General features: G+C 43.9%; 1 protein-coding gene across 1 annotated transcript in view; it reads right to left on the bottom strand.

Annotated features, from left to right (window-relative positions):
• Positions 1-15,888, bottom strand: part of LOC140210462 (palmitoyltransferase ZDHHC1-like) — a 33,314-nt gene that overhangs the window by 1,825 nt on the left and 15,601 nt on the right. Inside the window, exons 5-9 of the mRNA XM_072279435.1 lie at positions 14,933-15,088; positions 11,767-11,867; positions 9,116-9,186; positions 7,784-7,904; positions 5,742-5,838 (exon numbers count right to left, since the gene is read on the bottom strand). Coding sequence (XP_072135536.1) covers positions 5,742-5,838; positions 7,784-7,904; positions 9,116-9,186; positions 11,767-11,867; positions 14,933-15,088 — 546 coding nt within the window. The remainder of the gene's footprint in view (positions 1-5,741; positions 5,839-7,783; positions 7,905-9,115; positions 9,187-11,766; positions 11,868-14,932; positions 15,089-15,888) is intronic.

A 15,888-nucleotide genomic window follows, 5' to 3' on the forward strand; every position in this document is an offset into this window, starting at 1 on the left:
CCAGCGCACCCCTCCCATTGTGAACCTAGTGGTGTGGGACCCCAGCGCACCTCCCACTGTGAACCTGGTGGTGTGGGACCCCATCACATCCCCCCACTGTGAACCTGGTGGTGTGGGACCCCAGCGCACCTCCCACTGTGAACCTGGTGGTGTGGGACCCCAGCACACCTCCCACTTTGAACCTGGTGGTGTGGGACCCCAGCGCACCCCCCACTGTGAACCTGGTGGTGTGGGACCCCAGCACACCTCCCACTGTGAACCTGGTGGTGTGGGACCCCAGCGCACCCCCCAACTGTGAACCTGGTGGTGTGGGACCCCAGCGCACCTCACACTTTGAACCTGGTGGTGTGGGACACCAGCACACCCCCCCTCCCACTGTGAACCTGGTGGTGTGTGACCCCGCGCACCCCACCCCCCACTGTGAACCTGGTGGTGTTGGACCCCAGCGCACCCTCCCCCACTGTGAACCTGGTGGTGTGGGGCCCCAGCGCACCCCCCCACTCTGAACCTGGTGGTGTGGGACCCCAGTACACCCCCCCACTGTGAACTGGGTGGTGTGGGACCCAAGCGCACCCCCCCACTCTGAACCTGGTGGTGTGGGACCCCAGTACACCCCCCCACTGTGAACTGGGTGGTGTGGGACCCAAGCGCACCCCCCCCACTGTCAACCTGGTGGTGTGGGACCCAAGCGCACCCACCCCCCACTGTGAACCTGGTGGTGTGGGACCCCAGCGCACACCCCCCACTGTGAACCTGGTGGTGTGGGACCCCAGTGCACCCCCCACTGTGAACCTGGTGGTGTGGGACCCCAGCGCACACCCCCCACTGTGAACCTGGTGGTGTGGGACCCAAGCGCACCCACCCCCAACTGTGAACCTGGTGGTGTGGGACCCCAGCGCACACCCCCCACTGTGAACCTGGTTGTATGGGACCACAGCGCACCCCCCCACTACTCTGAACTTGGTTGTGTGGGACCCCAGCGCACCCCGCCTCCCTCTCTGAACTTGGTGGTGTGGGACCCAGCGCACCCCCGCACTGTGAACCTGGTGGTGTGGGACCCCAGCGCACCCCCCCACTGTGAACCTGGTGGTGTGGGACCCAGCGCACCCCCGCACTGTGAACCTGGTGGTGTGGGACCCCAGCGCACCTCCCACTGTGAACCTGGTGGTGTGGGACCCCAGCGCACCCCCCAACTGTGAACCTGGTGGTGTGGGACCCCAGCGCACCCCCCCACTCTGAACCTGGTGGTGTGGGACCTCAACGCACCCCCCCCCACTCTGAACCTGGTGGTGTGGGACCCCAGCGCACCCCCCAACTGTGAACCTGGTGGTGTGGGACCCCAGCGCACCCCCCCACTCCGAACCTGGTGGTGTGGGACCCCAGCGCACCTCCCCACTGTGAACCTGGTGGTGTGGGACCCCAGCGCACCCCCCCCACTCTGAACCTGGTGGTGTGGGACCCCAGCGCACCTCCCACTGTGAACCTGGTGGTGTGGGACCCCAGCGCACCTCCCACTGTGAACCTGGTGGTGTGGGACCCCAGCGCACCCCCCCCACTGTGAACCTGGTGCTGTGGGACCCCAGCGCACCCCCCAACTGTGAACCTGGTGGTGTGGGACCCCAGCGCACCCCCCCACTCCGAACCTGGTGGTGTGGGACCCCAGCGCACCTCCCACTGTGAACCTGGTGGTGTGGGCCCCAGCGCACCCCCCCCCCCACTGTGAACCTGGTGGTGTGGGACCCAGCGCACCCCCCCACTGTGAACCTGGTGGTGTGGGACCCCAGCGCACCTCCCACTGTGAACCTGGTGGTGTGGGGCCCCAGCGCACCTCCCCACTGTGAACCTGGTGGTGTGGGACCCCAGCGCACCCCCCCACTCTGAACCTGGTGGTGTGGGACCCCAGCGCACCTCCCACTGTGAACCTGGTGGTGTGGGCCCCAGCGCACCCCCCCCCACTGTGAACCTGGTGGTGTGGGACCCAGCGCACCCCCCCACTGTGAACCTGGTGGTGTGGGACCCCAGCGCACCTCCCACTGTGAACCTGGTGGTGTGGGGCCCCAGCGCACCTCCCCACTGTGAACCTGGTGGTGTGGGACCCCAGCGCACCTCCCACTGTGAACCTGGTGGTGTGGGGCCCCAGCGCACCTCCCCACTGTGAACCTGGTGGTGTGGGACCCCAGCACACCCCCCACTCTGATTTTATTTGCAGTAAACTAATAAATACGGAATCACCCCTCCTGCTTCTAGTGCTGGTCTTTTGTGGATAGTTCTGGTCACTCAGGTACAACGCTCTTTCATTAAAACATGATAGTCATAATTACAAGTCCCTCACTCTTTCTTTGTAGAACACCTCAGCTCCAATTGCCCTTTCCTTTCCAAAGTTTATGAGGATATTTGGGCTTCCTACATCGCTGTCGATCTCACTCAGATCTCATTATCCACCAAATCAAATTCCCACCTGTGCCACACTATTGCTAAAGTTCTGATCACTACTATCATTCGATTTGATTGAAACAAGAACTTCTATCCTTCCTTCCCAACTTGTCTGCAACCTTCAATGTCGATCTCACTTTCCTTTTCCTCTATCTATTCAGTGTTTTCTGGATGAATGGAATCACATTCACCTGCTCTCACCAGACTGCCATCAGCAGTAGAATTTTGTACAGCACTTGCATCATTTGCACCGTTACCTCTGGTGATCGCATCTCCCCCTTCTCTCTCTATCTGCATCTTCTTGACAACATTATTTGAAATGATAGCCTCAGCTTATACACAGATGATACCCACTTTTACCACTTGACAACTTCTCTTGATCCTAAACTTTCTCAAAATTAATAGACTAGTCTTGTGCATGCCATTAGTAAGATCTCCTGTATTCCCCTCTATTTATGGACATCCCCTCATCCCTGCCAAGGCTCTACCACTCAAACCTCTTTTTTTGTTATCTGTACACTTGATGAAGCCCAAAGAATTCCTGGCCTGACTTTCTCCTTTTCTTCTCCATAAATATAATCATTCAGAATTCTGTTGTCTGTATTTCATACATCCTCTACTCTTGCTTGTTGATTTATGGTAAAGCAATATCTCAATTTCATAAATGTTTGCTTTTCATATTTATCTCTCTTGCAAGCTCATGAATAATTTACCATATTTGCGCTCTTCTAAGTCTAGCCCTTTGAGGATCTCTGTATTAAATTCTCCACGCTTACTATCAATGCTTTGAGCTGTCAAAGTCCTAAGCCTCTCTCTCTCTCTCTCTCTCTCTGTTAAGCCCTTCTTGGCTTGTTGCAGAATCACAGATCAGTTGCTTCACAGGAGTGTGCCTGTCAGCACATTGTCCACTGTGGGTACCCAAAGAGCAACTTATTTGGTCCCAAACTATCTTCTTTCACCGGAGCTCTGAAGATTATTTTCTCCAAAGCACCTATCCATTTCTCTCATCCCTGACTGATTCTGCTTCTAGGACTCTTCCAGGCACAGAGTTCCAGATCCACCACCATCTATGTGATAGTGTTTCTCCATACACCTCTCCTTCACTGTATTTCCCTTTCATTTCCACGATATCTCTGTGCTCCAACACCCCCCCCCCCCCAAAATAAGATCCTTAAATCATATTTCAGTGAGAGAGCTTTTCTTGGTTTTACCCTAAAATTGGTGATAGTCTTGTACAGCTCGATCAAATGTCCAACGGGTCATTATCCTGTACAGGTCAATCAAATGTCCAATGGGTCACAGTCTTGTACAGGTCAATCAAATGTCCAACGGGTTATAGTCTTGTACAGCTTGATCAAATGTCCAACGGGTTATAGTCTTGTACAGCTCGATCAAATGTCCAATGGGTCATTATCCTGTACAGGTCAATCAAATGTCCAATGGGTCATAGTCTTGTACAGCTCCATCAAATGTTCAACGGATCATTATCCTGTACAGGTCAATCAAATGTCCAACGGGTCATAGTCTTGTACAGGTCAATCAAATGTCTAACGGGTCATTATCCTGTACAGGTCAATCAAATGTCTAATGGGTCATAGTCTTGTACAGCTCCATCAAATGTCCAACGGATCATTATCCTGTACAGGTCAATCAAATGTCTAATGGGTCATTATCCTGTACAGGTCAATCAAATGTCTAACGGGTCATCATTGTGTACAACTCCATCAAATGTCCAGTCAATCTTCTTTAGTGTAAGGGAAATGACTCCAGCTTCTCCTATCTAATCTTGAAGCAAAAATCACTCATTCCTGGAAATTTTCCAGTAAATCTTTCCTTTGCCTTCGAAGGCCTTCACATATTTTCCCCAGTATAGTAACCAAAACTGGATGCTATACTTCAGATGTGATCTTTTGTACAGAGGAGTTATGTTGAATTTTTAAGCTCTGATGCCCCTATTTATGAAGGTATTCTCCCACATGTTGATGAAAAGCACTAGTGACAGCCTCTTGACTAAGGAAGTCACGCTGTTAAATGAGATAGGGTTTCCTAAACGAAAGGAGAATAAAAGTATAGCCTAATGAACCTTGCTGAGTGCCTGGGGAAAAGGAACACGGCTGATCACTTGACACCACTGAATGGGCTTGCAACCCGTGGGCATAACGAAGGAAGCTGTCGCTACATGCTTCATTTGCCAGCAGGTTAAAGGGACAGCTCTCCCTAAAAGACCACTACCCCCACCCCACTAAAAGGGAAACTGGTTCAGCCCTAATATGGCAGATGGATACCACAGCAGCGATGACGTAAATACTTGCTCTCCATGGCCGAGACGTACTCCAGTCTGATCAGGACCATACACTGAAGGGATTGCAGAAGTCGATCCATTGTTATGGGGACCCGCAAGAAATACAATGGGATAACGGGTCTCATTTTGCAGGACAGGGGTGCTCTGGTTTCCTCCCACAGTCTAAAGAGGTACCAGTCAGCAGGTTAATTGGTCATTGTAAATCGTCCTGTGATTAAGCTGGTGCTAAATAGGTGGGTTGCTGGCTGGTGTAGCTTGCTGGGCCAGAGTGCCTGTTCTACACTGTATCTTTAAATAACAAGAGCCTGAAAGACTGGGCCACTAGCAAAGGTGTATCATATGCTCCATTACTGCCCAAGCATCAGGGCTGATTAAGAGGATGAATAGACCTTTGAAGAAACAAAACTGCCTCTTAAAACCAACCTACACCTTACGGGGGAAGCTGGCTGTACCAACTCAAGGTTGACAGAGCCTGAGAAACAGACCCTCGCCTCAAAGATCACCTACAATTAGAACGATCAGGAATGCCCCAGAACCCTGAGGAGAAAGTGGCCACGATAGAAAAGCTTCCAGCAGTGGGTGGGAGAGTATGGCACAAGTACAAGGGAAGGGACTATCTGGAACGTGGGGAGCCAGAGTGATTTCTTCCACCCCGCCCCTGACCTGCAGTGGATGAAGGTCAGTAAAAGTACAGGGAAAGAAACTAGTTGAGTAATTCAGCACGAGATGAACATCAACATGACTCAAACTGCTGAATATATTTCAGAAGACTGAAATAAAGTGCAGTAAATATGATGCTTTAGGTATCTATTAACTAAAATCAATAGAATTTTACATTAGCTTTGTTGCAATACATTGATACCATTTAAACAATTGTTTTTCTTTTGATAAACAGATTAGTTCATTTCAAATTATGAAAATTTAGAAAATCACAATTCCTTCAATTTATTCTAAGTACAAACGTTTTTAAAAACTTTACTTTAGGTAATAACTATCTAATCCTTACCTGGTGGTAGTTGAGAACGTGGAAACGGTCCTTTAGTGGTGCAGATTGCAGCCTTGTGTCTAATTCTACCTGCAGCCATTTGACGTCTTCGTTTTTTCTTCAACGACAGAAAGATTAATATCAGTTATTCATCGAATGTAAAACTCTGCCAGAAGGATATATACATTGCATTCAGAAACCGACAGAGCTGTTCACATGCAAAGTACTACTTTAATTACATCCAGTAGACACTTTATTAGATACATCTGTACACCAGCTTGTAAATACAAATATCTAATCAGCCAATCGTGTGGCAACAACTCAATGCATAAAAGCATGCAGACATGGTGAAGAGATTCAGTTGTTGTCAAGGCCAAACATCAGAATGGGCAAGAAATGTGATTTAAGTCACCTTGACCATGGAACGATTGTTGGTGCCAGATGAGGTGGTTTGAACATTTCAGAAACTGCTAATCCCCTGAGATTTTCGCACACAACAGTCCCTAGAATTTACAGACAATGGTGCAAAACACAATAAGCATACAGTGAGCAGCAGGTTTGCAGGCAAAAACATCTTGTTAACGAGAGAGGTCAGAGGAGAATAGTCAAACTGGTTCAAGCTCCAAAAGGGTGATAATCACTCCAATGTTCAAGAAGAGCAGAGTGAGCTGCCTCAATGACTATCACCCATTGACACTCACATTTACTGTGATGAAACGCTTTGAGAGCTTGGTCATGGCTAGAACCAACTCCTGCCTCGGCAAGGATCTGGATCCAGTACAATTGGCCTATCACCACAATAGGTCTACAGCAGATGCAATTTCACTGGCTCTTGGTACAATAGCAATACCTACCTCAGGCTACTGTTTATTGATTATGGCTCAGCGCTCAATGTTATCGCACTTTCTGTTCTAGTGGACAAACCCCAAAACTTGGGCCTCTGTACCTCCCCCTGCAACTTCTTCACCAAGAGACCACAGTCTGTGCAGATCAGAAATAACATTTCTACCCCAGTGAAAATCAAAACTGGAGCACTTCAGGGACAGGTGCTCATTCTCTCTACACACACAACTGTGTGTGACCAAGCACAACTCAAATCCCAGCTATAAATCTGCTGCAGACACAACTACTGTTGGCAGAATTTCAGATGCTGACGAGGGGGGTGTGACAACAACCTTGCACTCAACGTCAGTAAGACCAAGGATTAAATGTGGACTTTAGAAGGGGGAAGTCAGCACAACATAACATCAATCCTCATGGAGGAGGGATCAGAAGTGGGGAGAGTGAGCAGTTTCAAGTTCCTGGGTGTCAAGATCTCTGAGGATCTAACCTGGTCCCAACATATCGATGTAGTTATAAAGACAGCAAGACTGCGACTATGCTTCATCAGGAGTCTGAAGAGATTTGGTGTGTCAACAGATACCCTCAAAAGCTTCTATAGATGTACCATGGAGAGGATTCTGACAGGCTGCATCACTGTCTGGTACGGGGGTGGGGGGTGCGGGATGCTAAAGCACAGGACTGACAGAAGCTGCAGAGGGTTGTAAATCTAGTCAGCTCCATCTTGGGTACTAGCCTACAAAGTAACCAGGACATCTTCAAGGAGTGGTGCTTCAGAAAGGTAGTGTCCATTATTAAGGACCTCCAGCACCCAGGGCATGCCCTTTTCTCACCGTTACCATAAGGTAGGAGGTACAGAAGCCTGAAGGCGCACAGGAACAGCGATTCAGGAACAGCTTCTTCCCCTCTGCTATCCGAGTCCTAAATGGACATTGAAACCGCGAACACTACCTCACTTTTTTAAAATACAGATTATTTGTTTTTGTACAATTTTAAATCTAGTCAACATACGTATACTGTAATTTATTTATTTATTTATTATGATTATTTTATTATTTTTTCTTGTTCTGTGTTATATATTGCATTCAACTGCTGCTAAGTGAACAAATTTGACAACACATGCTGGTGATAATAAACCTGATCCTAATCAATATCTCTGAAGATCGATCTTGAATTCATCAATTACAATTACTTTCAATGTCCTGTGCATCAGCCTCCTTTACCTGCGAAATCTTCTTTATCTGCAAAATCTTCTTTATCTTGACTTGTTTATGATTAGAAGGAACTGCTGGCAATGTTTCATCCTCTGTCCTGAAGCCATCCCCGTGATTCTCTGATCCTGACCTGTGAAACAGACGACAGAATACAAAGTAAAACAAAATGGGGTAGAAATAGTCAGTGGTGAGGTGCAAGATTCTTCACACTAGTAAAGAGAGAAGCGACAGATAAATTCACCTTGTTGTCTGATAGTTATCTATATACACCTGTAATCCTGTGTCTGGTCTAACTTTACCGATATGCAGACATCAGTCAAGCATTCTTTTGCTGTTGACTTTGTTCAATGTTATTATTATTTCTGAGTCTTGGTATCACAATCTTTATTATAGAGTCCAGCATTTTCCCAACTACTGATGTTAGGCTAACAGGTTGGTTTCTGAGTTTTCTCTCTTCCCGTCGACAAAAGTCTATCTTGCTATTTCTATCACGCCCCATTTAGGTATCTCACTGTATTGTTCTTCTGATGTACACAAAATCTCAAGCACTTAGGAAACAGAACAAAATCAGTTCTTCTACACTCTACCATGGTTCCCCGTATATTTTTCATAACTGATTTTGATTGCAGGAAACCCCTAACACCTCCAAATTAAAAAAAATTATATCTGCTTCCTGGTTCAGTACCAATATTTATCTAAGGACTATCATGTACTGTATACCAAATCGGGCATTCACTATAAACATGTCCTCAGATTTAAATATATTTGAATTCCAACAAACCTATTTAAAATAATACTTCGTTGTAAAATTATACACCCAATTTCAATAATACAACTACTGCAGGGTTATAGTTAGATAATGTGAGCAAATTAAGATGCTACATGCTGGTATAAATGAATATTGTATGTTAAGACTCAATTTGGTGGTATATGGTTGAATGGAGGGGCCACCACACAGGATGGAAAAGAGCTGTCGAATGCTGCAAACTCAGCCAGCTCCATCATGTGGCACTCACCTCCCCAGCATCGAGGATATCTTCAAAACGTGATGCCTCAGAAAGGAGACACCCATCATTGAGGATTCCCATCACCCAGGACATGCCCTCTTCTCATTGCTACTATCCAAGAGGAGGCACAGGAGCCTAAGACACACACTCAATGTTTCAGGAATACTTCCCTCTCCTCCGCCATCAAATTAATTTGAATTGATTTGATTTAATGTTGTAAATTAACATAATGCTATTTTATACACTTATTCTAACACTTCTTTTAAAATGATTATCAATTTAGCTTTGGATGCTGAGAAAAGTTAAAATGAGGAATTATTCATTTGTTACTGACCCATTTGTTGAGGTGCTTTCAAAATGAACGTGAACACTACCCTTTCGACGAGATGCCATGTTTTTTATCCTCTGGAAAACAGAGAGGTTACCATACCATTTGAGCTTCTGTTTTTTTAAAAATACAATCTTCACTAAAGACATGCTTCTTTCACAGTGGCCCAAGTAGAAACACACATTTTTGCCAATAAGCTGGTCTCTCGGGATGGAAGCAAAACTTTTCATCAGTACAACTGAAGGTTAATGATTATACAATTAAAGCTAAAAATGGCAGAATTTCAGTTTTGTTTATGGTTTAATGATAAATATAACGCTAGGATTGGTACACATTTGTAAAGTCATAAACCAAGCCTGCGAAGCTCAAAGCTAAACTGTCAATCTGAAGAAGCTCTGCTGGAAGATGCACATGTTTGGACGGCTGACATTGGGTGCAACTTGTCCAGATGAAAGAATATTTACCCTTGAAACTGAATTCTCACTGAGTCATTCTCTTTAGAAATGGATTAAATGGAGTAATTTGTCCAATTCAAATTGTTATACTGGAACATAACTGTCAATATTTGAAAATTAAATATCAAGTTCAGAACCAGTAACTGCTTTATCAATGGCCAAAAACTGAAAATAAAAGTACAACATATAATTTCAGCCAATGATATGCTAAAAGCTTTTCTTAACATGGTCCTTATATGGCCATTAACAAGCTTTTATCATCTTCACTTACACCAACGCTCGTATAAAAAAAAGTCTCAGCATTGATACTGTGGGACACTAATACCCGTACACATACTAAGCAAATCTAAAAAGCAACAAATTTACCCGTCTATTTTCCCAAGATCAACACATCTCTTACATGCAACACACATAAAAGTTGCTGGTGAACGCAGCAGGCCAGGCAGCATCTCTAGGAAGAGTCGCAGTCGACGTTTCAGGCCGAGACCCTTCGTCAGGACTAACTGAAGGAAGAGTGAGTAAGGGATTTTCTTACATCTCTTACATAGCAACTTATCAACACCCTTTGAAACCTGTTAGAAATTCATGTTCTTTTCTCACAAAATAGAATTAGTTAAAACACCACTGACCACCTTTCACCAGCTGGTGCCTTTTCCATCAACTCTTGAAGTTCATCCATAATGAGCAGAAACTAACTGATCTATTATTTTATCGAGTTCACATCTCCATCAGTGGTTAGTGATTTTCACTCTCCCGTCTTTGGAAACATTTTCATATTTAAAGTAATTTCAGGAATATAATGGTGAGTGATCTTATTATCAATTTTGTCAAAATAAACTTGGACAGTAATCGGTGCAATACTGGAGGAAGGGGTGCTATGTGAGGGAGATTTGATCTACCCGCTCAAAAGTACCAACAAAAGATACTTTAAAAATATCCTTAAGACAATAGAGATACCCTGACATAAAAGGAGAATTCCTCTAATCATTCCTCAGTCAACATCTCTTCAATTTATTATTCAACCACAAGCCCAGTGCTGATTTCACCACTGTACAAGAAACTTGCCATGTAAACTCTTTTGAACTCTCCTCCCCCACCCCTACCATCACCTTAAAGCTATCCCTCTTAGCATTTAACATTTCCACCCTGAAACAAAGACTGTTGAAGGGTCTTGGCCTGAAAATGTTGACTGTTTAATTCCTTCTACAGCTGCCACCTGACCTATTGAGTTCCTCCAGAACTTTGTGTGTTGTTCAGGATTTCCAGCAACCGTACACTCCCTTATGCTTCTGACTGTCTAGATTATCTGTGCTTGACAAGTTTACATTGGAAATCGGTTTATGATTGTCCCATGTACTGAGATACAATGCAACATTTTTGCTTCAGTGCCATCCCAACACATCATTCTATTCAGACCGTATACTTCAGTCAGGTCTTCCCTAGTCCAAGCTTGTTCATCCTCTCCTTATAGTTGATTTCTTTAATCCAGACAACATCCTGGTGAACTTATCTGTACCCTGTTCAAAGCCTCTACATCTTTCTTGTAATGAGGCAAGCAGACCTGCACACAATTCTCCAAATTGTAGTACCACTGCCGACGACGGGAAATCTGTCCTGCCTGCTCTATCACCTTCGCACCATAGGTGCTACTTTTAGGGAGCTATGGACCTCCTCCAAAATCCCTCAGTACATCAATCCTCCCAGAAACTCTATCCCTTCATCTGACGTGCAAAGTCCCAAAGTGTAACACCTCACACTGGTCCAGATGAAGCTCCAGCCATCATTTCTCTGAGAACATTCCTGATTGGTTAAGATCCTGCTGAATCATTGGACAACCTTCCTCATTGTCTGTAACTGGAGCACAGATGTACTGTACGTTTTCATGTTTCCTAGCACCATGTCTCAATGTTTAGTAGACCTCCACGTTACTGTTTTTTCACTGTTACTCAAACCTTCCTAGACTATTTATATCCTAACTTCCAACCCTTGTCAGTTTATTAGTTAGAATCTATTAACTTCTATTCATTTCTCTACATACAAAATTCTTCCTGTTTCTGCCACTCTTTCATGATTCACAATCCAGTGTCAATATCTTAATCAGCTTAACCTGAGAACATAAGCAAGGTTTTCTGAACAGGTACAGGACAGTATCAGAAGTTATAAAATGCACATATCATTTATAGAAAACTGGCACCTTGCTACCTGAATAGGTCTCAATCGTGGAGCTTCTACATCATCATTTTCCGACCTTTGATGTCGAGAGTACAGAAGTATGTATTCGTAAGTGCTTAGTCGGTTCCACACTGTCAGAGAAAGAACATGTCCAAGTTACGTGCCGCCTGCAAATTCTACACTGAATCTCTAACGATGTCTTGCAAAATGAGTAATACTATTAAGTTCATTTTGGATGTTAGTGCTGGGCTTTAGACATAAATGAAAAACGAATTTAGAAATAAAATTTATTAAGATAGCAAACTGAAAAATACATGTAAAATGTTTTAAAAGCTTTTGACACTTTAGAAAGAAAATCAAAATGTATTTTTTAATGCTGAACACCATTAGAACCTACTTTTATCAAGAAAACATTGAGAAGTTTATCTGATAAACGCTAAAATGTTCATTTTTGCTACTATGTGATATATCAGTGGTTTTGGATGCAATGCACTGTTTTTGCAATTATTCTTAAAGCCTGCTTTCTGAATTGCCAAGCACATTGCTTTCATATAAAAAACACAATTAGGCAGAATATTAGCAAGATATTTTCTGGTTATATGCTTATGGCTGGAGAATTGGCACACGTGCATGCGGTATATCTTGAAAAACAAGAAGGTAACTCTGGCCTTAATTTAATGGACAAAAGAAACACAGGCAAAACATATGAGCCATCAGTAAATCAGAAACACAGAAGAGATTCTGCAGGTGCTGAAAATCTAGAACAACGCACATAAATGCTGGAGGAAGTCAGCAGGCCAGGCAGTATCAATGGAGTAGAATAGACAGTTGCTGTTTCAGGCTGTGACTCTTCATCAGGATTAGAAGTGGGGCGGGGGGGGGGGGTGGAGACGCCAGAATAAGGTGGTGGGGGATGATAGGTGAAACAAGGGGAGGGAGAGAGTAAATGGGTTGGGGAAGGGTAATGATAGACAAAGAGGTGGGAGGTGATACATGGAAGAGGTAAAGGCAAACGGAGTCTGATCGGAGAGGGCAGTGGACCATGGGAGAAAGGAAAGGAGGAAAGACACCAGAGGGAAGTAATGGGCAGGTGAGGAGAAAAGAAGGGGCAGCGGGGAGCCAGATTGGGGAATGCAAGAGGGGTGGAAGAGCAGAAGAAATTACCATAGGTTAGAGAAATTAATGCCCATGTCATCAGGTTGGATCCAACAACCTTTCTGAAATAAAACTTGTATTTCTTTAATTACCACAGCTACTGCAATCTAGAATTATTCAATTGTCTTCAAGTCATAACCCAAGGCTGTAAAAGATGGTACAAAAAACATCTGATTTTCCATATCCATCACATCATTCTCCCTAACTTCTGCCCTCTTCAACACGATCCAAACACTAGGCACATCTTTACCTCTCCCAACTCTCCATGATCGCTCTCTACATGACTCCCTGGGGCACTTACTCATCCCCACTCATCTTCTTCCTGGCACTTAGCCCTGCAAGCATGACCAGTTCTATACTTGCCCCTCTCTCACCTCCATTTAGGGTCCCAAACAGTCCTTCCAAGTGAGGCGACGTTTCACCTGCAAATCTGTCAGGGTCATCTACTGTATCTGGTGACGCCCCCTCTACATTGGTGTAGGTTGGGTGGCCACTTGATGAGCACTGTTGCTCCCTCTGCCACAAAAGTTGGGATTTCCCCGTGGGCACACATTTCAATTTGACTTCCCATTCCCATTCCGAAATGTCAGACCATGGCCTCACAGACTGTCATGAGGCCACTCTCAGACTGGAGAAGCAACAACTCATATTCCTTCTGGGTAGCCTCACCAGATGGATATATTTAAAGTGTAGTTTGATGGTTCTTGATTAGTCGGGGCATCAAAGGTTATGGGAAGAAAGCAAGAAAATGGGGTTGAGGTGGAAAATAAATCAGTGATGACACAAAGGCAAGCAGACTCATTGGCTGAATGGCCTAATTCTGCTTCTGTGTCTTACTGTCTTCAATTACTATATTTCGATTTCTATAATACATTAATTTCTTTATTTGAAAAAACTCAATCTCAGAATGTCCACTTTGCTAATAATGAATTGGCTTTGCAATCTGAATACAACCAAGAGCCACAGAACTCTGAGACGCAAGTAATCTGTCGGTCAATTGAATGTGTATGAGAAGTGCAAAGGCCATTTCTATTTACCTTCATTTCTACTTTCTTTGAATCGTTTCCAAATTTTGAACCTGTCCTGTCAGAATCAGGAATGATTAACTGTGTTTGTTCAGGCATCAGGCTTCTAGATTAGTTTGCTAGTTCATTTATTCTATACTGTGTCGTATGACCTGTGGGATCATGGTTTGTCTATGACCACAATTGTTCTTGGTAGATTTTTCTACAGACATGGTTTGCCATTGCCTTCTGGGCAGTGTCTTTACAAGACAGATGACCCCAACCATTATCAATATTCTTCAGAGATTGCCTGGTGTCAGCGGTCGCATAACCAGGACATGATACGCACCAGCTGCTCATATGACCTTCCATCACTGCTCCCATGCCTTCAGGTCACGCTGGTCTTGGGTTGGGGGGGGTGCTAAGCAGGTGCTACACCTTGTCCAAGGATGACCTGTAGATCAGTAGAGGCAAGGAGCGTCCTACACCTGCTTTGGTAGAGACGTTTCTCCACCCTGCCATTCATCTAGATTAGTAATCCAATTAAATATTACATTTATGCTGCCCTCTGGGTGAGGTTAACAAAGTGCCCGTCTTCCTTTCAATTATTTCATGAAAATAAATGTAAAGAAATGCAAGGTTTGAGGTCTGCACCCTTGCAGCAGAACAGAAGTGGTAAAACTAAAACTATGGAGCACTACCTTGGTGCTGATAATTACAAGGAACAGTCCAGGACAACCAACGTTTTAGTAAAAAAAATGGAGTTCTCTATTGGAAAAGTAGGATTAGTTTGCTCGACTGTGTAAATACTGTATGCCAAGCCTATTTTATCATCTGTCATAATTTCTATGATCTGTCAAAGTAGACACTTCCCATAGTAGAGAATTGATCAAGTTCAACTTTTAAATAATCATTTGCTTGTAACAGAATCTTTAAGACATAATTTAAAGAGGCCTTAATTTCTTTTAGAAAAAACAATACTAGCGGTGAATCTTACTGATGTTAAAACTGGAGCAGACATTTCGTACATTACTTACTGAGGTAGAAGTGGAAGAACAGAAGGTAGCACAAAGCTATCAGTGCAATCAGACTTAGTCCAATAGTGACCACAGCGAGAACAAGAAGAGTAGGTGCGTTTATACGAACGGAAAAATATGGCAGAAATGCAAGCCAGGTATTTGCATCATTTACCGCTGTTGGAATAAAGAGTACAAGTTTAAACTGGATTTAAGTTCCACCAGATCTCTCCCAATCTACCCTTCATTTAAAGGTTCGAGGTATAATTGCTCTGAACAATCTATTGACATTCAGCCTGCCTGATTCCATTAAAGGACTTAAACTGGATAAAAGCCCTCATTGTTTCTTTTGTGAAATGTGCTTGGGGTATAAAACTATACAAACTTGATCTGCAATGCATGTCCTTTTATCCATATTTCCACAAACATAACGTTAACGTTTTCAAACATTTTAAAAGCTCAATGACTTTCTGATTTTTATAAACTACCTAAAGTGATAAAATAATTCCATCAGAGCAATATAATCAGTGAGACTTACAAATGTTCAAAGAAAATAAATACACTAACATAATATAAGCTTTTTAGTCACTGTGTGTACACTGTATGCACTAATATACAACAATATTTCAGTCACTGTCAGCGGGGGGTGTGTACACTGTATACACTAATATACAAAATTTCAATGTTCTGTTTAGAGTCAAGGAATTATTATAACAATGAGAAATAACTGAGTATAAATAAATATTGATAATGTAGTGTTCTCGTGCATACAGTAATTGCATGAAAGCCAGAAACTCCCAATGCCTTAGTTAATATGGATCTCCAAAACACACTTAAATCAAAATGCAGGAGTATTGTTTACCATTAATATTTCAAAATACTTTCCTGCAAAACATTAACAGAATTAAGAATTTCAATTCAGGATTTTAAATACCTCTGTCTTTACAGTTTATATTCAAATTATCAAGTCATTTGAA

This window comes from Mobula birostris, chromosome 15 (assembly GCF_030028105.1).
Source record: "Mobula birostris isolate sMobBir1 chromosome 15, sMobBir1.hap1, whole genome shotgun sequence".
In the NCBI taxonomy this organism is placed as follows: domain Eukaryota; kingdom Metazoa; phylum Chordata; class Chondrichthyes; order Myliobatiformes; family Myliobatidae; genus Mobula; species Mobula birostris.